Source organism: Bubalus bubalis, chromosome X (genome assembly GCF_019923935.1).
Source record: "Bubalus bubalis isolate 160015118507 breed Murrah chromosome X, NDDB_SH_1, whole genome shotgun sequence".
NCBI lineage: Eukaryota > Metazoa > Chordata > Mammalia > Artiodactyla > Bovidae > Bubalus > Bubalus bubalis.
Window position 1 is genome coordinate 110,040,855 of NC_059181.1, and position 26,182 is coordinate 110,067,036.

Genomic DNA, 26,182 nt, shown 5'->3' on the forward strand with positions numbered 1-26,182 from the left:
GCACAATGAAGGCCAACTCTTAAGGTTGTTTTGTTATTAATATTTCCCCTATTTACTCCCTCAGCAACCTGCACAAGCACAACTAAACTGCATTTTTGCTTTTGTCATGCCAAATTCCCTGCATGCACACACACATTCACACACACAAAATGCCAAAATGAGGACATGTGGAACAGGGGCTATTTTAGCTGGAACTCTCTTCAAAGAAGTGACACTTGAACAGAGCCTGGAAGGATGTGAGAGTGTGTCCAGTGTGAGATCTGGTGATGGTGTCCCAGGTAAAGAGAACTCCAATGGCAAAGGCAGGGATGAGGGGAAGAGCTTGGCACATTCAGCTCTGTGTGCCTGAGAGGCAGAAGGCAAGGAGAGAAGAGAAGGAGGTGTGGTCAGAGGTGGTCCCCCAGGACACAGAATCAATTACTGACTGAGCACCTCGTTCAGGCTATGCTCCTCCTGAACAGGGGCTCACATTCCAGAGCCAGGGAAAGATCATCCATAGGAATTAAGCAAATGACCAAGAGAATCCTGATGACAACAAAATAAGAGTAAGGCAGGAGACACTGGGGGCGATTTTCTACAGGGTAACCAGGGTAATCATGGGAAATGTAGGGCTGGATGAAGCACAGGCTGGAATCAAGACTGCCAGGAGAAATATCAATAACCTCAGATACGCAGATGACACCACCATTATGGCAGAAAGCAAAGAAGAACTAAAGAATCTCTTGATGAAAATGAAAGAGGAGAATGAAAAGTTGGCTTAAAACTCAACATTCAGAAAACTAAGATCATGGCATCTGGTCCCATCACTTCATGGCAAATAGATGGGGAAACAATGGAAACAGTGACAGACTTTATTTTCTTGGGCTCCAAAATCACCACATATGATGACTGCAGCCATCAAATTAAAAGACACTTGCTCCTTGGAAGAACAACCTAGACAGCATATTAAAAAGCAGAGACGTTACTTTGCCAACAAAGATCTATCTAATCAAAGCTATGGTTTTTTTCAGTAGCCATGTGTGGATGTGAGAGTTGGACTGTGAAGAAAGCTGAGCACCGAAGAATTGATGCTTTTGAGCTGTGGTGTTGAAAAAGACTCTTGAGAGTCCCTTGGACTGCAAGGAGATCCAACCAGTCAATCCTAAAGGAAATCAGTCCTAAATATTCATTTTAAGGGCAGATGCTGAAGCTGAAGATGTGACTCATTTGAAAAGACCCTGATGCTGGGAAAGATTGAGGGCAGGAGAAGGGGGTGACAGAGAATGAGATGGTTGGACGGCATCACCGACTCAATGGACGTGAGTTTGAGTAAGCTCTGGGAGATGGTGAAGGACAGGGAAGCCTGCAGTGCTGTGGTCCATGGGGTCACAAAGAGTCAAACATGACTGAGCGACTGAACTGAACCAAGGAAGGCTTCTCCAAGGAGGGGACATTGAAGTGAGCCTGGAACAAATTGAAGGATGAAGCCATGTGGACAACTAATGAAAAAAAAGGAGGGAGGGGTAAGTCCTGGTGGCCATCAGGGCTGTGGTGAGAGTAAACGAAATGACTGAGACTGGTGTATGTTTACATCCAAAGGGACACTTGGCTTCAGATTATAGCTGCATGAAATTGCATAAGGACTCAACCTCTCAGTCTTCTTTGAGGACTGTGCCTCAAAGTCCTCCTCTGTCTAATGGATATAAAAATAGTACCCATCTTATAGGGATGTTGTTGGTTTGAAACATGTACCTGGCAAGTGCTAAATATCAGCTTTTATTGTCCAAAGGATTAGCACTTTGGTGAATGCTTTTGGTGTAAATAAGGTAATGAACTTTTGAAAATGTGGGTGGCTTTCTTGCTTTTTAAGCATTTAAATGAATGTGGTATTTCAGACTTCTGATTTTATTTAAATGTTTATAGGTACAGTAACTTTTCCAACTGTTAGTAAGAATTTGCCTACATTCAATTAGTTAAATCTATAAGCTTTAAATATCTTTTGTGTGTTTTTTCTTTAGAGAAATATTTAAAGAAGCAATTATTTCATAAGTAAATTCTGGAGAATGGGTCTGAACAGGCCAGTGGGATGCTAGCTGTTTTAGCATTGCAGCTGGCCTTGTGCATGTCCATCCCCAAAGGTCAGCCTGTTCAAGGAAATTTCCATCAGAACACTGGATCACTCCTCCTGCCAAGGGGCTTGTTATGGTGGAGGAGCTGACACACTGGTCTGGCCTGGCTGATGCTTCTCTTGTTCCCAAGGAGTAGATTCAACGTCTTGCTGAGTCCACACAGCAATGAACATAGACCATTCCCTAGCTCTGGCTCCTGACGCACATGGGCCTCTCTTCCCTCAGGTAACAGCCAGAAGCACTAGGACTGAAGGCCCCTCCCTCCTCATGGCAGTTTTGGGGCTTCCCACCTGAGGTATCTAACCTCCAGCCCCTCCCTCTGTCACTTCAGACCCACTTGAAATAACCTTAAGATTCCCTCCCCTAAATCTGATCCCCTGGTTGTGCCCAGGTCTACATCTAAAGTTCTCTGAATATCTCCAGCCTAGACCCCTGCTAAAACTGCAGACGTGCTTGTCCAGATGTTTATGTGACACACACACACACTTTTGAACATCTCAGAATCACCACATCCAAAATTCAACCTCTGACCTTCCTCCAACACACAGCCGGCTCCCTCTACCCAACTTCTTTATCTCTCTTCTCCCAGAAGTTCAGGGGGAAAAAATAAAGGAAGAGAAAGAAAAAGAAGCAAATAGAAAACAATCTTAGGATGGTCCTTCACTCTCTTCCTTCTTCCTTCACAGTATCTGGTACAGCAGGGAACCCTGAAGGCTTGGCTCTCCTACCTGCCATCTCTCTGGCCTGGCCCAGCCAAACTGCCAGCAGCTTCCTCTTTGGTTTTCCTGCCTCCAACTTCATCACTTCTCCTTCCACCTCCCTATCTTCCCTGAGCAACCCTTGGGAAACTTTGAAAATATTAACCCAGATTGTGTCCCTTTTCTGGTCACAACTCCCCAGAGTCTGCAAAGCCCTAGGAATGAAGGTTCCAGATGCGACTCTTACCCTCATGCTCAGTTCCTCGCAGACAGCACACGGATCCTAGGTTTGCCAGACACTCCCAACTCAGTCGCACAGCCAAGCCTTTGCACATGCTGGTCCATCTGCTTGCAGCTGTCCCACATCTTTCCTCACTGGCTGTCAGGAAGGGACATTACTCACGACCACTGCTCTGTCCTGGACATGGTCGCCTGCACTTAAGTGCCCTGAGCAGGCACTTTCATCTAGGGGCTTTAGGATTTGAGTGATGATCTGGGAATGGCAGCACCCACTGGCTCAGGTCTATCAGTGCAGATGCTGCCACCAGAGCCGGCAGAGGTGGGCGACAAGGGCAGCCAATGGGGCTTTGTAGTTCCCAGTCCAGGACACAGCCGGTGACGCTGTCAAGCCTCAGACCCGCCTCTGTGCAGTGTGGACCATGCTTTCTCTTCCACCACCTTGGCTGTGACACTGCTTGGGAACCTCTAAGCCTTGGGACCAAGCCAAGAACAGATAAAGTAACTGCCTGGAGGACCTGGCCAGAAGCCCAGCCCCGAAGTGGCACCCCGCAAGGCACGGAAACACCCCTCCCCCGCCTCCTTATTGGTTCAACTATGCTGAGGTGCAGCCCCTTCTGGGTGATGTAGTTCCCATAGCACCAGGCCGAAGTCTTTGGTCTGGAGCTCACAGACCAATACGCATAGTCCTAAGGGTGAAAGTTTTGTGAAGTTCCGTATTTTCAGTCAGCACAAAAAGACTTCAGACAGGACCGTGGTGGTGAATATGGAGGAGGTGTAGACTGAAGAAAAACACACAACCTAAAAGTTGTGAGTTATGTTTGGACTGTACTAGAGCCCAGGAAACAGCCTCTCAGAGGGCTCTGAGGAACTGTTCAAAGAAGCAAGGGAGGACCCAGGGTATATAGGAGTTTTTGGTGGAAAAAAAGAAAACATGTAATGGAACAAGAAAATGTTACCGCTAAGCACAAAATAAACATCTCTGGTTAAGTAATTTAGCGCTTTTCTTTCCATGGAAAAATTCAAAAGCCTGGGCTCATGGAAATCATTCCTTTGATGTTCATCTCAGCTATCTAGGGCCAGAATCACAGTGTTTCCCACTCCGGGCCCTTCAGGGTGCACCTTCAGGGATGGTTTCAGTGGCTGCTGAGTGTCTGGCCAAAACATCCTTTGTTTGCTGAATTAGCAGGTGAGGTTGTTTGTCCACGAAGGCATGCCAGGTCATCCTAAAGCTGGTAGACAAGGGATCCTCCTGCCTCTGCTTCTGTCAAAAAATAAAATCTCCCCTGTATAATTGTAAATTGTGTCACATACCAGAGAGTGATACTGTTGTATCAAGGTATAGTTCTTTTGAAGAATATGAGAATTATCTCAGGAAAAAAAGTGACTTTCCAAGTGCCATTTCCTGTGTGGATAGTGGCTGCACTGGTCACAGTCAACAGGTATGGAAAGCAGCCATTTGAGCCCTGAGTAAAAGTTGGGGACACCATGATCTCATTCTCTTGCTGGAAAGTGATTATAATTTCCCCTGAAACTTTAGTGACAGCATCAGTGTTGTGTAGGGAACTGAGATTATCTCAGAAAAATGGTTTTGAAATAGCTGCTTATTTAAAGCTATGGATCATCACTATGTAGTTATTCTAAGACAGTAGCAGAAAGAGCTCTGGGTAAACATGTCTGTGATATTTGAAAAGGTTAGGATCTCGTTGAAGTTTGACCAGGGAACTCTGAAGCCTGAGAAGCTGAGGTCATGGTTACACTGGAAACTTGGCTATCCTGAGGCTTTGACTTTCTAAAGTTGATGTTTTTATCATTCTTGAGCTCACTGAGCAATACTGTTTCAGAAACCAGTAATTGAGAAACCAAGCACCACACTTGGAGAGTTGGAGAACTCAGATTTATTATGCCGGCGGGCCCAGAGGAGTTAACACTCCAGCTCTAAGCCCAGAACAAAGGGGTTATAGTGTTTTTATAGACAGACTATAGTGGGCAACACTGCCTGTTAACAGGATGGTTTAAACTAAGGGGTTTCATGTGCATGTGAACAGTGGTCAAGATGGGGAGGGGGATTCCTAACCTGGACAGGCATGATTAAGCAGGTTCACAGGGGCTGGATGATTGCAAAGAGCAGGACAAGGGTGAGTGAGATAAACTCCAGTTCCTAGTATTGCAAGTCCTCACTTTCTGAGACTACATGACCTACGTGATCCAGACTTTGCAAGGAGCAAGGTGAGTTACAGAGGCAGAACAAGCAGGAGGTTATGTAAAATTTTAATTTTTCCTCTTCATTACCAACATGAAGAGAGAGACAAAGTGAGAATTCGGAAAGATTTTTCAAAATTGTAATGGCTCACACAGTTAGTTACTCAGAACTTACCCATTGGTTTGTCTACTAAAAAATGCACAACTTAAAAGTTGAGAATTATGTTTTATTTGCTGGACAAAACTGAAGATTTAAGCCCCAGAGACATCCTATGAGATGGCTCTAAGGGACGACTCCAAAGAGGTAAGGGAGGAGCCAGGATATATGGGAGTTGTGCAATGAAAACCAGGTAGCCAGAACATCAAAAGATGACTGTTAATTAAAGAAAACCAGACATCTCAAGTTAATAAATGTAGCACTTTTCTGTGTATAGGAAGATGCAAGAGTCTGGGCTCATTGAAGTCATTGAAATCATTCTTTTGATATGCATCTTAACTATCTAAGGCCAGAATCATGCTTTTCTCCCTCTTGAATCCCCTCAGGGTGCACAGGGTTGGAAGGGGTTGGCTGCTGGCTTAATGGCTGCTGCATCCTTTGTTTACTGATGTGGCAGGCAAGTTTTCATCCACAGGTTTGACCAAATGTTATTCAGGTTTCTCTCCACAAACCCCATATTTTGGCTCACCCTCAAGCTTAAGGAAGCACTAATTTGTAACTCACTGCTGACTGTACACAAGACAAATATTTCCTGTTAAACTGCCCTAATCACGCTGCCTTCTCACCCCATCAATCCCATCACACTCCAGCAAAGTTCCTTCTAGCCCTACTTATTCCTCTTTAAAAAAAAAAAAACTTTTCTGTTTGATTTTGAGATGCCTGTGGATTTTGTGGTCAGTGGACTTTCCCTATTGCTATGGTCTTTTTGACTGAAGTCTTTCTGACTTAAGTCTGGATTTTTTTTTTTTTAATTTGAGTTTCATATAGCCAGGAGTTAGCTCAGGATTGGACTTTCCATATGGAACTCTGACATTCCTGCCCAGATAACTAACTGAGCCTTGTAGATCCTTTGACTTCTCATGTTCCTGAATTTGGGAATCCAAGCAGTGTTCTGGAAGTCAAGTCTGTTACAGAATAATAAGGAGTTATTTTGATTCTTTTGAATAAAGAAGTTTTTCTCTAGCATTTTGAGTGGGGATTCATTCCTTAACTCTTGAGCAGGAAACTTTTTTTACTCTTCAGTATGAAGACTCTAGTGGTTTTCCTTGACTCATCTAATGGGAATTGGGGGATGAAATAGTTTTGGCACTTCAGACAGGGACTGTACAAAGGAATAATCAAGCAGGACTTTTTCCAGGCTCCTTTAAGGTCTTATCTCTGATTTGATTAATAAATCTGATCTCTGGTAGCCTGGGCCTGCAATAACTTGAAGTGGGGATTTGGTTCCCAGCTAGAGATTGAGGCCGGGTCACAGATGTGAGAGTACCAGATCCTAGCCACTAGATCAGTGGTCAATGACAAGGGCCTGGCCCTTAGCTTTTGAAGAAAAGAATTCCCATAACACAAAAAGTAGTAAAACAAGTAAAGTATTTATTAACAGGAAAAGCATAGAGTACATGTTGATAGGCACAAAGGCCGACACAGAGGGAGAGTTCCTGAGTTTGTGCCCTCATGGTAGTTTGAATTACTTTTATGAGGCATTTTTCTGGGTTTCCTTTGGGCCAATCATTCTGATTTGCTGGTTAACAGTCTATATTGGTATATCTCAAGATCCTCTCATGTGTGTGCACACATCTCTTAACCAAGTCAGTTCAGTTCAGTCACTCAGTCGCGTCTGACTCTTTGCGAACCCATGAATCACAGCACGCCAGGCGTCCCTGTCCATCACCAACTCCCGGAGCCCACCCAAACCCATATCCATTGACAGTGATGCCATCAAGCCATCTTATCCTCTGTCGACCCTTCTTTTCCTGCCCCCAATCCCTCCCAGCATCAGGGTCTTTACTAATGAGTCAACTCTTCACATGAGGTGGTCAAAGAATTGCAGTTTCAGCTTCAGCACCAGTCCTTCCAATGACCACCCATGACTGGTCTCCTTTAGGATGGACTGGTTGGATCTCCTTACAGTACAAGGGACTCTCAAGAGTCTTCTCCAACACCACAGATCAAAACCATCAATTCTTCAGTGCTCAGCTTTCTTCACAGTCCAACTCTCACATCCATACACAACCATTGGAAAAACCATGTGAGTGAGTGAGTGAAGTCATCCAGTCATGTCTGACTCTTTGCGACCCAGTGGACTGTAGCCTACCAGGCTCCTCCATCCATGGGATTTTACAGGCAAGAATACTGGGGTGGATTTCCATTTCCTTCTCCAGCAGATCTTTCAGACCTAGGGATCGAACCTGGGTCTCCTGCATTATAGGCAGATGCTTTACCGTCTGAGCCACCAGGGAAGCCATAGCCTTGACTAGATGGACCTTTGTTGGCAAAGTAATATCTCTGCTTTTCAATATGTTATCTAGGTTGATCATAAATTTCCTTCCAAGGAGTAAACGTCTTTTATTTATTTATTTTTTCTTGGTTCACTAGCTTTGAGGAGAAAACACTGTGAATATCTTATACAAAGGTAAAGAAAGAAATATATTTTGCTGAGTTAAACAAATAATTCAAAATTAACATATATTTTATATTATATTTAATATGCCTTACATTGATAATTTTGAGTCTTATTACAGAAATTTAATGAAAATACACAAAATTATACTGACAAGTTCATATGTGTGGGGCATTTTTTTTTATAAACAGGAAATAACATTTCTTTCTATGAATATTTTGTGTGTGCTTGAATCATTATTCTATTGGAGTTATGATGCATTTCTCACTGAATCACAAGCACATTTATGAAAATATTAATTCTTGATATGGTTTATTTAGGTAGATCTTTTTCCTGACTTTAGTTTTTGCATTTTATTTTATTTATTATGCATATTAATAATTTTTTTTTTTAATTTTAAGTCAGATTCACTTCTTTTCTTGGGTTGTTTGTTGTTTTGGATGTTTTCCTTCATTGCTGTTATGTATGGAAAGGACTCTCATATTCCAAGATGACAAGAGTCACCAGTTTTTAACTTAGAATTTCTATATATCCAAATTTTACATTTAAATGTTAATGCCTCTGGAATGAAATCTACATGTATAAGGACATATAGAAATGACTTGATTTTTTTCAAGTGTTTATTATAATTCCCAGTATCAATTACTAACCAATCCCTTTTTCTCCACTGATTTTGTGATACTTTCATTATACAATCTATGAAATATATATATATATATATAAAGCTATGCTTATAAATTTTGTGTGTGTGAGGGATTTCATTAGTTCTTGTTCTTTAAAGTTATTTTAACTTTCTGCATATATTTTAATGTTACTGCTGCTAAGTCACTTCAGCCGTGTTAGACTCTGTGCAACCCCATAGACGGCAGCTCACCAGGCTCCCCCGTCCCTGGGATTCTCCAGGCAAGAACACTGGAGTGGGTTGCCATTTCCTTCTCCAATGCATGAAAGTGAAAAGTCAAAGTGAAGTTGCTCAGTCGTGTCTGACTCTGAGCGACCCCATGGACTGCAGCCTACCAGGCTCCTCCATCCATGGGATTTTATAGGCAAGAGTACTGGAGTGGGGTGCCAACATGTTTCTAAACTAACTACATTTCCAGAATAACCTTAGTATGACTTAATCAAGTCACCACAAAATCATAAGGGGCCTGGGACTGGAAAATTATTAGATTTATAAATGAATTCAAGAAGATTAGAAATCTTTATAGCAACAATATTTTCATCTAGGAACTTCTAGTTCCTTAATAAGTTTTAAAATATATCTTTGAAAAAAAATTTTTAAAACGTCTTTTAATTTCATGGCTGCAATCACCATCTGCAGTGATTTTGGAGCCCAAAAAAATAGAGTCCGACACTGTTTCCACTGTTTCCCCATCTATCTGCCATAAAGTCATCTATCTGCCATGCAGTGATGGGACCAGATGCCATGATTTTCGTTTTCTGAATGTTGAGCTTTAAGCCAACTTTTTCACTCTCCACTTTCACTTTCATCAAAAGGCTTTTTAGCTCCTCTTCACTTTCTGCCATAAGGGTGGTGTCATCTGCATATCTGAGGTTCTTGATATTTCTCCAGGCAATCTTGATTCCAGCTTGTGCTTCTTCCAGCCCAGCGTTTCTCATGATGTACTCTGCATAGAAGTTAAATAAGCAGGGTGACAATATACAGCCTTGATGTACTTCTTTTCCTATTTGGAACCAGTCTGTTGTTCCATATTCAGTTCTAACTGTTGCTTCCTGACCTGCATATAGGTTTCTCAAGAGACAGGTCAGGTGGTCTGGTATTCCCATCACTTTCAGAATTTTCCACAGTTTATTGTGATCCACACAGTCAAAGGCTTTGGCATAGTCAATAAGCAGAAATAGATGTTTTGCTGGAAATCTCTTGCTTTTTCGATGATGCAGCAGATGTTGGCAATTTAATCTCTGGTCCCTCTGCCTTTTCTAAAACCAGCTTGAACATCTGGAAGTTCACAGTTCACGTACTGATGAAACCTGGCTTGAAGAATTTGGAGCATTACTTTACTAGCTTGTGAGATGAGTGTAATTTTGCAGTAGTTTGAGCATTCTTTGGCAATGCCTTTCTTTAGGATTGAAAGGAAAACTGACCTTTTTCAGCCCTGTGGCCACTGCTGAGTTTGCCAAATTTGCTGGCATATTGAGTACAACACTTTCACAGCATCATCGTCCAGGATTTGAAATAGCTCAACTGGAATTCCATCACCTCCACTATCTTTGTTCGTAGTGATGCTTTCTAAGGCCACTTGACTTCACATTCCAGGATGTCTGGCTCTAGGTGAGTGATAACACCATCATGATTATCTGGGTTGTGAAGCTCTTTTTTGTAAAGTTCTTCTGTGTGTTCTTGCCACCTCTTATTAATATCTTCTGCTTCTGTTAGGTCCATACCATTTCTGTATTTTATCGAGCCCATCTTTGCATGAAATGTTCCCTTGGTATCTCTAATTTTCTTGAAGAGATCTCTAGTCTTTCCTATTCTGTTGTTTTCCTCTATTTCTTTGCATTAATCACTGAGGAAGGCTTTCTTATCGCTCCTTGCTATTCTTTGAAACTCTGCATTCAGATGCTTATATCTTTCTTTTTCTCCTTTACTTTTTGCTTCTCTTTTCACAGCTATTTGTAAGGCCTCCCCAGACAGCCATTTTGCCTTTTTGCATTTCTTTTCCATGGAGATGATCTTGATCCCTGTCTCCTGTACAATGTCATGAACCTCAGTCCATGGTTCATCAGGCACTCTGTCTATGAGATCTAGTCCCTTAAATTTATTTCTCACTTTCACTGTATATTCATAAGGGATTTGATTTAGGTCATACCTGAATGGTCTAATGGTTTTCCCTACTTTCTTCAATTTCAGTCTGAATTTGGCAATAAGGAGCTCATGATTTGAGCCACAGTCAGCTCCCGGTCTTGTTTTTGTTGACTGTATAGAGCTTCTCTAATTTTGGCTGCAAAGAATATAATCAATCTGATTTCGGTGTTGACCATCTGGTGATGTCCATGTGTAGAGTCTTCTCTTGCATTGTTGGAAAAGGGTGTTTGCTATGACCAGTGCATTCTCTTGGCAAAACGCTATGAGCCTTTGTCCTGCTTCATTCCGCATATCAAGACCAAATTTGCCTGTTACTCCAGGTGTTTCTGGACTTCCTTCTTTTGCATTCCAGTCCCCTATAATGAAAAGGACATCTTTTTTGAGTGTTAGTTAAAAGGTCTTGTAGGTCTTCATAGAACTGTTCAACTTCAGCTTCTTCAGCATTACTGGTTGAGGTATAGGCTTGGATTACCATGATATTGAATGGCTTGCCTTGGAAACGAACAGAGATCATTCTGTGGTTTTTGAGATTGCATCCAAGTACTGCATTTCAGACTCTTTTGTTGACAATGATGGGTACTCCATTTCTTCTAAGGGATTCCTGCCCGCCGTAGTAGATATAATGGTCATCTGCGTTAAATTCACCCATTCCAGTCCGTTTTAGTTCACTGATTCTTAGAATGTTGATGTTCACTCTTGCCATCTCCTGTTTGACCACTTCCAATTTGCCTTAATTCATGGACGTGACATTCCAGGTTCCTATGCAATATTGCTCTTTACAGCATCGTACTTTGCTTACATCACCAGTCACATCCACAACTGGGTATTGTTTTTGCATTGGCTCCATCCCTTCATTCTTTCTGGAGTTGTTTCTCCACTGATCTCCAGTAGCATATTGGGCACCTACTGACCTGGGAAGTTCATCTTTCAGTGTCCTATCTTTTTGCCTTTTCATACTATTCATGGGGTTCTTAAGGCAAGAATACTGAAGTGGTTTGCCATTCCCTTCTCCAGTGGACCACATTGTGTCAGACTTCTCCACCATGACCCTCCCATCTTGGGTGGCCCACACGGCATGGCTTAGTTTCATTGAGTTAGACAAGGCTGTGGTCTGTGTGATCAGATGGCCTAGTTTTCTGTGATTATGGTTTCAGTGTGTCTGACTTCTGATGCCCTCTTGCAACATCTACAGTCTTACTTGGGTTTCTCTTACCTTGGAGGAGGGATATCTCCTCATGGCCTCCCCTCCTGACCTCAGGCTTGCAGTAGCTTGTCTCGGCCGCCACCCCTGACCTCAGACGTGGGGTAGCTCCTCTCAGCCTCTCGGCTTAACCAAGTGGATTTTACCAAAAAGGCATCTGGATAGAGACAGCATCCCTTGACATTGTTCCACTTTCAGCTTTCAAGGAGTCTTTCTGTGCGTGTATGGCAAAGGGAGGTCTCCTGATTTCTTCAGGAATGAGAGGTATGTGGTCTGGGCAGGGCCCAGCCTCCTCCCTTAATTGTCTTCCTATTATCCTCTTGGAGTTTAATTCAATAGGGAATTAATCTCCAACTCCTTTACCCTAGGAGGCCCATCAACCTCCTGACTCAAATCCTTTGGGTAAATCCTTACTCTATTCTGTTTGCTCCCTTTTCTTTCTCTGCTCTACCATTATGACCTTAATTCAGTTCAAAGTCTTTAAAAACTGGCAAAAGTTTTTGCTAAAGACAATTTAGAATTCCAGTGGCCTCAGAAACATGGGCTCTGCCTACTGACTTACAAAATACCTACCCCTTCCCATCTTCCTGCACCTTCTCCTCCTTCCTTCTTCTCATGACCTTCAAATTTCCCTTCAATTCCCTTTATCCTTTGATTTATGTGTCACCATAAAACACTACTGCCTCCTCCATACCTCTATGAACCTCTGCCAAACACTGTCCATCCCACTTCATCTTTTCAGAGTCCTCTAGTCACTTCATCTCTAGACCATCCTCTGCCTGTTCTGGTTTCTTGAGGGGCATGAGGCACTTAAGAAAAAGTATGTACAGTGGAAAAAAAAAAAACTATTTAGAACAGGTTGGGTGTTCTATCTACTCTGATGAACTTTAGAGAACCCCAAACTTGGTGAATCCTCAGTCTGTTGCCCCAAGGTCAATACACAGCCTTCATAAGATTACTCATCAGAGAAAAGAAAGTCTCAAATGTCTCCACCACTAATATTCTTGGGGATGCTTCAACTCTCATATTGAGTAGGAAACTTCAACTTGCACCACTACCAGAAACGTATCCCCATTATTTTAAAAAGTTGTAAGTTGGTCAACGGCAAGAGTCAGCTCACCTCCATTCACTTCACATGACTGACTCTTGACTGAATCACTTTCCCTATGGTCCCTCATTGACAGTTATCAGTAGGTAGGGCCCACTGAGGTGCTGACCAACAGCTGAGGAGTAAAAGTACCAGTAGGTACCTCATTGATAGTTGGTTGCTTGTGGGCGGGGCCCATGGTAGCACTGACCAGTGGCTGAGAAAGACCTGTTGCCTAGTAACAGGATGTGGAGTAATAAGGCACAGCAATGGCTACTTCCCTGGTGGCTCAGACGGTGGCTCCTACAATGTGGGAGACCTGGGTTCAATCCCTGGATCGGGAAGATCCCCTGGAGAAGGAAATGGAAACCCACTCCAGTATTCTTGCCTGAAAATTCCCATGAATGGAGGAGCCTGGTCGGCTACAGTCCATGGGGCCACCAAGACTCAGATTCGACTGAGCGACTTCACTTCACTTCACTTCTAAGCGCTGTGCTCATGCTGCTCTGTTACATAAGGACACTTTGGGTCCAGTGTGCTGGAATCTTTTTGATTAACTCCTTTCCAACCTCAGATTTTGGTTTCACACACTTATTTAACTTTTGCTCATCATTCTTCTCATTGTACTCCCAGGCATACCTGTCACCAGTGATTATCTCTAAGCCTCTCCAACAACTGTCACTTGACCATATGCTCAGCCTATAGTATAGTTCATATTTCAAAGCCAACAAGAATGTGAAGGCCAGCCCACCTTGAAAACTACTTTGACAGACCTTAACCTCAAAGTGATTCTTTTTCTATTCACAATGTAGCAGAGCAGGATGAGCACAGTCCTCAGAAGAAAGCCATTGCTGTGCCTCATTTCTCACCACCCTGTTACTAGGCAACAGGTCTTGCTGGAACATTGCTTGGTGCCTCAGAGAGCTCCATCCACAAGCAGCCAATTGTCAATGAGTGACCATTCATTGTCCTGCTCAGCTATTGATCAGCACCACAGTGGGCCCTGCCCACAGTTACTGTCAATGAGGGACCATTGGGGAAGTGATTAAGTCAAGGGTGGTGTGGTGGTCATCAGATGGGGAGTGAGAAAAGAGGCAGATTCAGGCACTCTTCTGGAGGGGCTGGAGATCACCCAGCCTTGGGCCAGTGGGTGAGCTGGAGGGCCCAGGGAACAGATTATAGACTACAACCTGTAGTGCTCCAGAGCCCTCACTCAGGTCCTCTGCTAGCCTTAGCCCAGGCCTTGAGGAACAGTGAATCTCTCCCCCATCCCTGTCTCTGCAATGTACTAGCAGTGGCCATCTTTCTGGGTCTCAGTCTGTGAGAACTGATCTCCCCATTTGGACGGTCTGAGGAGACAGAGGACCTGTTGGGTAGGGCGCCTGGATCTGTCAGGCATGATAACTGGACAGAATGTGGGAAGTGGCCCTGAAGGAGCTGCCGACTGAGATCTGATTCCTCTTAACCAGGACTGGAATATTGCTGGGTGAAAGCTGCGGCTTGAGACTTCCCTTTCTTGTCAAGACAGAGAATAACATTCATCTGGTAGAGATTTACAGGAACTTCATTACCTGACCATGACCTGATCTTAAGAACAAAGGATCTGACACCAAGAAGTCTGCAACAACTAGCTACACCCCACTCTCACATTGGCTTTTAAAGGGACTTGCTGAAACTTTGTGTTCTTAGGGCATGAGCCACCCTACTCCATGTATGCATCTGTAATAAAGCTTTCCCTGTTCAAAACTCTACTGTTTAGTTTTCATGGGTCTCATTCTGTGTCAGGCACATGGACTTGTGAATTCAGTAACAACAATTTTGTCTATGGACAGACTTTGCCTGTCTTAAATAACAGCAGAGACTGGCCAGTTCAGTTCAGTGGTTCAGATGTGCCTGACTCTTTGCAACACCATGGACTGCAGCATGCCAGGCTTCCCTGTCCATCACCAGCTCCCATAGCTTACTCAAACTCATGTCCATTGGGTCGGTGATGCCATGCAACCATCTCATCCTCTGTCATCCACTTCTCCTCCTGGCTTCAGTATTTCCCAGAATCAGGGTCTTTTCAAATGAGTCAGGTCTTCGGATAAGGTGGCCAAATTATTGGAGTTTCAGCTTCAGCATCAGGCCTTCCAATGAATATTCAGGATTGATTTCCTTTAGGATTGACTGGTTGGATCTCCTTGCAGTCCAAGAGACCCTCAAGAGTCTTCTACAACACCACAGTTCAAAAGCATCAATTCTTTGGTGCTCAGCTTTCTTTATAATCCAACTCTCACATCCATACATGACAACTGGAAAAATCATAGCTTTGACTAGACGAAACTTTCTTGGCAAACTAATGAAAAAGTAAAGTAATATGTGCAAAGTAATGGCGAAGAGACTGGCCTAGTGCTCACAGTTATCCATAAAATACCCGCTGATTTGGCTTGGCTCAACTTTAGCCAAGCTTCTCTCCTCTGAACTTCAGCTTTTCCCCAATCTTGAGCAAGTACTAAGATTCAGACATTTCTGTCTGCCTTAACAGCTCATTCTGAGAATCATATCACTACAGAGGGAAACACTTCTGGTTAAACTGCTCCATCATACTGTCTGCTATCCCACCACTTGTCCCATAACATACACACACATACACACACACACACACAGAGAGAGAGAGAGAGAGAGAGAGAGAGAGAGAGAGAAAGAGAGAGAGAGAGTTCCTGCTTGCCCTGGTTATCCTTCCATGTAAAAGAAACGTCTTTTTCTGTTCTATTTTGAGACATGTGAAGAACTTGTAGTCAAATATTCTCCCTATCACTATCAGTTCAGTTCAACTGCTCAGTTGTGTTGGACTCTTTGCAACCCCATGGACTGCAGCATGTCAGGCTTTCCTGTCCATCACCAACTTCCAGAGATTGCTCAAATTCATGTCCATCAAGTGGGTGATGCCATACAACCATCTCATCCTCTGTTGTCCCCTTCTCCTCAGACTTCAGTCTTTCCAGCATCAGAGGCTTTTCCAATCAATCACTTCTTTGCATCTGTTGGCCAAAGTACTAGAGCTTCAGCTTCAGCTTTGGTCCTTCCAGTGAATATTCAAGACTGATTTCCTTTAGGATGAACTAGTTGGATCTCCTTGCTGTCCAAGGGATGCTCAAGAGTCTTCCCCAATACCACAGTTCAAAACCATCAATTCTTTGGTGCTCAGATTTCTTTATGCTCCAACTCTTGCATCCATACATGACTACTGGAAAAACCATAACTTTGACTATATGGAGCTTTGTTGGCAAAGTAATGTCTCTGCTTTTTAATATGCTATCTATGTTTATTCTATTGTTCCTTCCAAGGAGCATGTGTCTTTTAATTTCATGACTGCAGACACCATATGCAGTGATTTTGAGCCCAAGAAAATAAATTCTGTCACTGTTTCCATTGTTTCCCCATCTATTTGCCATGAAGTGATGGGATCAGATGCCATGATGTTTATTTGACTGTTGAGTTTTAAGCCAGCTTCTTCTTTGTTACATTCACTAGTTTGTTGCATGTTTAGATTCCACATACAGATGATATTACAGAGTATTTGTCTTTCTCTTTCTCTAATTTGACTTATTTTACTAAGGAAAATTCCTCACAAGTCCATCCATATTGTTGCAAATAGAAAATTTTCATCCTTTTTTTGTGACTGTGTAATATCCCATTGTGTGTGTATGTGTGTGTGTGTGTGTGTGTGTGTGTGTGTGCATGCAGCTGTGTATACAACACTGCTTATTTATTCATTTATCTGTTGATGAGCATTTGGTTTACTTTCATATCTTGGCTAGTGTCTTTACTAGTGGGATTCTTCCTCTCCAACAAATTCTTTCTTCTTTTCTATTTAGAGAAGATCCTCTAACATTTATTTCAGGGTTAGTTTAGTATTGATGAACTGTTTTAATTTTTGCTTGTCTGAGAAGCACTTTATCTCTCTTTCAATTCTGAATGATGATCTTACTGGGTAGATATTCAGGTTGTAAGTATTTCTCTTTCAAAACTTTAAATATCAATATATAATGCCACTCCCTCTGGCTTGCAAGGTTTCTATACAAAATTTAGCAAATAGCCTTATGCAATTTCCCTTTTATGTGATTCTGTGATTTCTCTTGCTGCCTTTAAAATATTCTCTTTATTTCTAACTCCTGCCATTTTAATTATACTGTATCTTAGTGTGGGTTTGTTTTGGTTTATATTGTTTGGTACCCTGTGTGATTTCTGTACTATCTTCTGTTTCAGGAAGTTTTCAGCCATAATTTCATCAAATAAAATTTATCATCTTTTCTCTCTTTTATCCTTTTAAGACACCTATAATATGAATGCTGATAAGCTTAATGTTATCCATAGGTCTCTTAAACTGTTCTCATTTTTTTGGGGGGTGAGGTTTCTTTTAGCTATTCTGATTGGTGATTTCCATTATTATTCACTCCTGTGTTATTATCCAGTCTGCTAAAATTCTTGTTTGTATTTCATTTCTGTTAATGTATTCTTCAGCTCTGTCTGTTTCTTTTTTATATTTTCTGGTTCCTTGTTAGAATTTTCACAGTTTTTGCCTATTTTTTCTAGTTCAGTTAGCATTATTATTACTAATCTTTTGGACTCTTTACCTAGTTAATTATTTATCTCTGTTATTTAGTTGTTTGCTCTGAGGTTCAAACTACAGAACAATTGCACTCATCTCACATGCTAGTAAAGTAATGCTTAAAATTCTCCAAGCCAGGCTTCAGCAATACGTGAACCGTGAACTTCCAGATGTTCAAGCTGGTTTTAGAAAAGGCTGAGGAACCAGAAATCAAACTTCCAACATCTGCTGGATCATCAAAAAAGCAAAAGAGTTTCAGAAAAACATCTATTTCTGCTTATTGACTATGCCAAAGCCTTTGACTGTGTGGATCACAATAAACTGTGGAAAATTATGAAAGGGATGGGAATACCAGACCACCTGATCTGTTTCTTGACAAACCTCTATGCAGGTCAGGAAGCAACAGTTAGAACTGGACATGGAACAACAGACTGGTTCCAAATAGGAAAAGGAGTACGTCAAGGCTGGATATTGCCACCCTGCTTATTTAACTTCTATGCAGAGTACATCATGAAAAACGCTGGGGTGGAAGAAGTACAAGCTGGAATCAAGATTTCTGGGAGAAATATCAAGAACCTCAGATATGCAGATGACACCACCCTTATGGCAGAAAGTGAAGAAGAACTAAAAAGCCTCTTGATGAAAGTGAAAGTGGAGAGTGAAAAAGTTGACTTAAAGTTTAATATTCAGAAAACTAAGATCATGGCATCTGGTCCCATCACTTCTTGGCAAATAGATGGGGAAACAGTGGAAACAGTGGCTAACTTTATTCTTCTGGGCTCCAACATCAATGCAGATGGTGATAGCAGCCATGAAATTAAAGGAAGCTTACTCCTTGGAAGGAGAGTTATGCCTAACCTAGACAGCATATTAAAAAGCAGAGACATTACTTTGCCAACAAAGGTCTGTCTAGTCAAGGCTGTGGTTTCTCTAGTGGTCATGTATGGATGTGAGTGTTTGACTATAAAGAAAGCTGAGTGCCAAAGAATTGATGCTTTTGAACTGTGGTGTTGGAAAAGACTCTTGAGAGTCCCTTGGACCGCAAGGAGATCCAAACAGTCCATCCTAAAGGAGATCAGTCCAGGGTGTTCATTGGAAGGACTGATGTTGAAACTGAATCTCCAATACTTTGGCCACCTGATGCGAAGGGCTGACTCATTTGAAAATACCCTGATGCTGGGAATGATTGAGGGCAGGAGGAGAAGGGGACAACAGAAGATGAGATGTTTGGATGGCATCACCAACTCAATGGACGTGGGTTTGGGTGGACTCCGGGAGTTGGTGATGGACAGGGAGGCCTGGTGTGCTGCAATTCATGGGGTCGCAAAGAATCAGACATGACTGACCGACTGAACTCACTTTCTCTCAGACTTTCAATGGAGACCAGTCCTTCTGTCTTCCGATTTTTCTCTGCCTCTCTGAATTTAAGTGCATCAATCATCTATTATGGCCTTGAAGGGGTGATCTTGTGGGGGAGCATCACTGTACAGTCTGTACCATACTCAGCAGGGAGTGGTGGAGGGGTGGAGCTGGATTTGATAGACCACAGTTCACATCTTTCCTTAGGGTGTGCCAGCAGCTATCGCCTGGGGAATTCGGTGGTGCCAGGTCTGAAGCCAGATGTGAGGCAGAGACTTTGTTTTTTTCAGTGGCTTTCACTGTCCTATTGGGAGCAGGGTAGGGTCCCAAGTTTCTGGAGCAGAACCCCTGAATGTCAGGCCAGATCTGGCTGTATTCCCTCAAGTATGTACGTTCCCCTCTCCCAGCACTGCAAACCTTGACACAGAGGGACAAGAGGAGTATGCTCTGGTTAGAACAAAAAAAACTGAGCCAATCTACAGGCTGGCTGCTTACAGAGGTCCAGGCTACCTCCAACTCGCCATCTGTGCCAGCACTAGCAGTAGTGTCTCCTGACCTGCTTAAACATAGCTTCTGGTCTGAGACCCCTTGGTCCCTCACAGCTGATCACTTCCCCCAGCTTCTGCTATCCCTGCCCTGTTGAAGAGGGGTGCTATTGGGCAGGTGAGGCCCTCATGGGCTCTGGGTACATACTGGGTAATCTTCTGTGGCAGTCTGGCCTTCATCAGAGATCAGGACTTCTCCTGATGTGCTGCCTATGTAAGTGCCCACTATGAGCATGGCCCCGGCTCTTCCACCCAGATGCCGCCCTGGGCCAGATGCACCTCTGTTTCTCATATCCCAGCTCTCTGCCTTGTCATGGCAGCCTCTACTCCAGTGCAGATCTGCCACAAGAAGTAATCAGGGCATGTGGAGGGGTGGGTAGTTGTGGGGAAAACAGGCATCCACAAATGTGGTCTCAATCTGTCCTCTTCATTGTGGCTTGGGAGCAAGCCCCTGAGCACATGCTCCTTGAGGGGCTAATCCAGGCTTCCCACAGTCCTCCTGTTAGTCCATATGGCCCTGCAACCAGCTAAGGGTGTCTGTCTTCCCTGTGTCAGACCCCAGGACTTGTGTGTCCAATATATGGCTTGAACCACTCACACCCAGGGCATATCTCCAACTTTGTAATCTCCCTTATATTCTGAGTCCTCTCCCATGGGCACAGGTCAGGACTTGAATGATCCTTTTCCCTTCCTACCCTATTCCCCTTGGATCTTTCTTTGAGCCTAGGTTTAGGAATCTTCCTGCATTTTCCAATTAGTTTTTTGAGCTAATTGTTCTACATATTGATGTATTCTTTTTTTATTGAAGTATATTTGATTTACCATGTTGTGTTAGTTTCAGGTGTACAGCAAAGTGATTCAGCTTTACATCTACATGTATTTGGGCTTCCCACTTGGCTCAGTTGTTAAAGAATCACCCTGCAGTGAAGGAGATTTGGGTTCAATCCCTGGGTTGGGAAGATACGCTCAGAGGGTCATGACAATCCACTCCAGTATTCTTGCCTAGAGAATCTCTTGGACAGAGGAGCCTAGCAGGCTACAGTCCATAGGGTCACAAAGAGTAGGGCACATCTGAAGCAACTGAGCTTGCACAGGCACACATACATATATCTATTCATTTACAAATTCTTTTTCCATTTATGTTGTTACAGAATGTCTAGCAGAGTTGCCTGTGGTTTTGTAGTAGGTCCTTGTTGGTTATCTATTTTATATATAGTGATGTCTATATGTTAATCCCCAACTCCAGATTTATGCCTCCCCTACAACTTCCCATTTGGTAACCATCAGTTTGGCTTCTATGTAGATGTGTTTTTTATGTACTTTGGGGGAGGCAGTTTCCAATGAGTCAACTGATGCTGGGAGGGATTGGGAGCAGGAGGAGAAGGGGACAACAGAGGATGAGATGGCTGGATGGCATCACTGACTCGATGGACGTGAGTCTGAGTGAACTCCAGGAGTTGGTGATGGGCAGGGAGGCCTGGCGTGCTGCAATTCATGGGGTCACAAAGAGTCGGACACAACTGAGCGACTAAACTGAACTGAACTGAACTGAGGCAATTTAACTGTTTGAAGTAGTCCTACTTTTCTATTTTTGCTTTTGTTGCCTATGATTTTTGTGTCACATACATAAAATCACTTCTAAGACCAATGTTTACAACTTCTCCAGTATGTATTCTTCTAGCAGATTCATAGTTTCAGATCTTACATTTAAATCTTTAATCAACTTTGAGTTTAGTTTTTTATATGGTATAAGGTAAGGGTCCAATTTCAATGTTTTGCATTCAGATTTCTAGTTGCCCATGGCAATTAACTGAAGAGTCGGCAAGGTGAAATTTAATCATGATTATCTCAAGGCAAAAATGGGTGACAAGCCTATAGGAAAGTCACTGGAGTGAGGGACTTGGCCAGGAGCATGTAAAGTTTGGGGACTCCCACTTGATTCCTGCTGATACACGGGTGTGATCCTCAGCAGATGGGTTCTGACTCTTGGCACATAGTCTGGCTCTTGACCTCTGCCAAGCAAGAGAAGCCTCTGGGCCACCAGTATTGTGCTCTTATCATGAGTCCATGGGCACTGCTTTGGCTTTTGCTTTTGGTGTCATGCAAATGGGTGGTCTTAATACAAAGACATAGAGTTCCTCTTGACTACTGATAAAAGAAGCTTCTCATTCAAGTTCCTTTGACTTCTGATCCACTCTCTAGTTTATGGTTTTTACTATATTTTCAAACAGATTCTTAGACATACTTGGCAGAAGAGAGTGATTCTCTCCTTTATGGTCTTAGATAATTCAACTTCTGATAATATTTTATATCACCACACTGTTGATTTCTAATCTGTTTACCTCTCTGACATGCATTTCTGATAAGATACATACTCAAAAAACTATCATACAAGCTGCATGTAATAAACTGCAAGTGATTAGAGAATGTGAAAAAATTAATACTCAAGAGAATGATTAAGAAAATTTATTTGGGAGGTGACTATTAGGCTGGCCTCAAATGGTTGCTAGTTTCTGAGAAAATAGGATGGACACAGGCATAGAGGAAAGCAGAAGGTCTTAGGGAAATCATTGTATTAGTCAATAGAGGTTGTTATGGACACAGCTAGAGAGGTCAGTTGGAATCTATTCATAGGGACCCTGTATAAGTGGAAGTATAAAGAGTTTCTACTACTCTTTGTAAGTGCTAATGAGCAAACCTCCCCCCACCCCCAATAAAACACAGCTTTTGCAATAGGACTTGACATGTCTGAATCACAATATACCATACTTTTCCATGAGAGCTACAGGCGTCTGATATTGATTTATTGTTGTTGATCCACTTGGATATACCCTTTCTCAACTCATGACTTATTTTTTATGTTTTTCTCTTTTAACCCTAAGTGTCTTTGGATCCTTTTAAACTCTATGCATCCTCACTTCTCTCTGCAAGGTGGCAGTATATCCATGGATATTAAAATACATACCAGCGCTACTTTAGGGAAACAAGGGCCTCTAACATCCATTTTTGGTGCACCTCAGGACTTCTCTGATAGCTCAGTTGGGAAAGATTCTGCCTGCAATGCTGGAGACATCAGTTCAATTCCTGGGTAGGGAAGATCTTTCTGGCAAAGGGATAAGCTACCCACTCCAGTATTCTTTGGCTTTCCTTGTGGCTCAGCTGGTGAAGAATCCGCCTGCAATGTGGGAGACCTGGGGTTGATCCCTGAGTTGGGAAGATCCCATGGAGTAAGGAAAGGCTATCCACTCCAGTATTCTGGCCTGGAGAATTCCATAGACTGTATAGTCCATGGGGTCACCAACAGTCATACACGACTGAGCAACTTTCACTTTCAGCTCTTCAGGCCTAGCAATCTGTTACCTTCCCCTAACAGCAAGTATTTCAGTAAGTCCTACAACAGGGCATTAAAGTGTGATAGTGTTAAATGGTGATAATATATACAGATCTGGAATCACAGCACCGAACTATATGTAGACATAAGGTCTCTCTGTCCACATCATCCTGGTAGCTGCTTTAACTGATTAATTTTCAGCAGGCAGGGATGATACTTCTCCCACTTCCTTTGAAAGGACAACAAACCCAGGGTGTCCTTCACTCTTACTGATTTTAAATCACATTCAGTTGACTGAATCATCAACTGGGTCTCTCAGGAGTTAAAGTCCCAGAAAGATTTAATTAGGGAGCTGCAGTCCAGATAAAAGATACCAACCATATCATTGACTTAAAATCTGAACTCAACTCTTTTGATGCTGATGGTGAAACTCTGTTTTAGTTGTTTCTAAAATGTTTTCTGAAGACACATGGGATTCCTCTGGTAGAGACTCTGCCTTATATATCTCCGTATTTGATTGACTACTCCTTGAACCTATTTAAACATTTCAAAATGAAAGTTAACACCAAATTAAATATTCCATACTATTACTTTTAAACCAAGAAAACTTGTAGAACTTGGACTAACAAAAGACTTTATTGGGGAAGAATGTTTTACGACTGTAGTTATTTAGATATACTGGGGGATGGTGATAAATATAAGACCAGCTTTTACTCAGTCTTATATTAATACTTGTAACAAAAGTCTCTATCCTGACTTCCCTGGCTGTCCAGTGGTTAGGACTCTGCACTTTCACTAGAAGGGGAACCAGTTCAGTCCCTGGTCAGGGAACTAAGATCCCACAAACTGCATGGTGCCCCCCACCCCAAAAATTTATCTGTGTGTGGTGATCCTGTTTGTCATCTGCACCAGGATTGGGCCACCTCCACTGCCCTGCCCTTGGGAACACACTGCTCCCACAAATTTCTGAGGATAACAGTGGCCTACTTGATATTTGGTCTGTTCCCTCCAAACATTATTTTAATCTTTGGAAGTGATAATTGTGGGTTTTAGTTGTATCAGCATTTTGTGCCTCCTGGGCAAATTTAGCTGACAGCATAGGTGGGTGATGCAACAAAGACCATTATGACGTTAAGTGGCCAGGATGTGATTTCTGCCTGCCTCTCTCAGGGGAAGTATGACATTCACCATCCCCATGTGAAACCCTCTTCCCATCTGGGATCTAGCAATCTAGATCCTTATGTCATTCCACACCCCCAAACGAAGGCAGTAACACCACACCACTACTCCTTGCCACTGAGATCAATTGTTAAGCAGGGTTATAAATCTTCAGTGCAGACTCCTGACCCAGTCCAGACCTCTACTCTCTGGCTAACTGGGGACCTGAGGGTCTGTTCCCTCAGCTTTTGGGACCCCACATCCCTCCCCACTCAGGTGCCCAACTCTTCTCTTCCTTCCCTCCCTTCCCATCAGAAAATTCACACACACACACACACACAAATATCATCTTTTCACCATTTGATGTTTATTTTAATCGCAGCCATCAGTTTACTATGTTAGTGTGAGTCAGTCTTTTCCTGGTTGGCCATTTCTAAGAAAGCAGACCTCTGGAGACACAATTCTAAACTGTCTGACATTTTCTATTCAGTTACTGGCTGCCCAGGTTGTACTTCTCCAGGGTCTCTTATTCTGGGGCAGCTGAGCTTATCTTCTCTTTTGATTCTGCCTCCTTTGACTCTGTCTCATATTTTGGTAACTTTTTCTGCATTTATTCAGTTTCTTACGTGCACAGGAACAGAAAAAACAGTTTGGTTTTCTTGTTTTCTTCACCTTCTTCGACTGAGTGGCATATGATCGGATTTTCTTTCTCAAGGTTCCTTGTAGAGGTCTTCTGAACCTCATGGTCATATTTTGTGCCTGGAAAGACAAGAGAAGTGTATTAGTTTTGAGGAAAGAGTATAACAACTGAGTTAGAAGGGAGATTTCATGAAAAGGGATGTGGCCTGATGAGGGCTTTTGTGCCAGGCAGGGGCATTGTAGAGGTCTTGGGCAGCAACGTCAATGGAGAACATGGGGAGCATAGATGGAATCATCTTACCTTCACACTGCCTCTGTATCTCCATTGACAAAGGATCTTCTTTCTTCCTTTCATCCTTGAAGCAAACCGCATTGCAACTCTTCTTGGCTGCCGTGGCTTCCTGGTTACCTTAGTCATGATGATACAATTAAGTAGCCTAACCCAGAATCTCTGCCTCTGACCTCCCTATATATACCTTCTCAGGACAATGAGGAGCCACACCCTTCAATCTGATTGATCAGCTAAGCACTCCCCTGGCCAATGGTGGCTTTGGGGCCTTAGACATCACAATGTACCACTTTGCCCATCAACATGGGCTAGTGGATGCTGAGGGAGGCCATGATATAACTTTCCCATCCCTGACACCTCTGTGTGTCTGATTCTGGGGAGTGGTGATTCAGGGGCATGGTGTTTCTTCTCATGACCTTCAGATTATCCTTCCGTTCCCTTTATTCTTTGACTTATATGTCCCCATTCAACACTTCTGCCTCCTCCATCCCTGTATGAACCTCTGCCAAACACTTTTCATCCCATTTCAGCACTTCAGAGTACTCTAGTCACTTCATCTCTAGACCACCCTCTTGCTATTGGGGGTTCTTGAGGGGCTTAAGGAACTTAAGAGCAAGCACTTAACATGGAAAAGGTAATTAAGAACAGGTTGGATGTTTTTTCTACTCCAATGAGCTTTAGAGACCCCAAGACTTGGTGAATCCTCAGTCTGTTGCCCCAGGGTCTATACACTGTCTCCATAAGATTAAACCTCAGAGCAAAGAAAGTGTTAAAAAAAAAAAAAGAAAAAAAAAGAAAAACGGTGCCCAAAGGCAAGAGTCAGATGACCACTGCACCACTGACTCTTGACTGAATCACTTCCCCAGTGGTCCCTCATTGACAGTTATCATCAGGTAGACCCCACTGTGAAGCTGACCAATAGCTGAGCAGGAGAAGTACCAGTAGGTACCTCATTGATAGTTGGTTGCTTATGGGCGGGGACCAGGAATGCACTGTCCAATTGCTGAGCATGACCTGTTGCTTAGTAACAGGATGTGGAGTAATAAGGCACAGCAATGGCTACCTGCTAAGGGCTATCTATGCTCATGTTGCTCTTTTACATAAGGATACTTTGGGTCCAGTGTGCTGGAATCTTTTTGGAATCCTTTCCAACCTCGGATTTTGATTTCACATGCTTGTTTAACTTTTGTACATCGTTCTTTTCATTGTGTTCCCAGGCATGCCTGTCAGCAGTGCTTATCTATATGCCCCTCCAACAGCTGCCAGATGATCACATGTGCTGCATATAGTAT

General features: G+C 42.9%; 1 protein-coding gene across 1 annotated transcript in view; it reads right to left on the reverse strand.

Moving 5' to 3' along the window:
• LOC112582131 (spermatid nuclear transition protein 3-like) overlaps window positions 1-24,989 on the reverse strand; it is a 45,065-nt gene extending 20,076 nt beyond the window's left edge. The window contains exons 1-2 of the mRNA XM_045164424.1: window positions 24,903-24,989; window positions 24,635-24,721 (exon numbers count right to left, since the gene is read on the reverse strand). Coding sequence (XP_045020359.1) covers window positions 24,635-24,721; window positions 24,903-24,974 — 159 coding nt within the window. The 5' untranslated portion in view covers window positions 24,975-24,989. The remainder of the gene's footprint in view (window positions 1-24,634; window positions 24,722-24,902) is intronic.
• Between the last annotated feature and the right edge of the window lie 1,193 nt (window positions 24,990-26,182).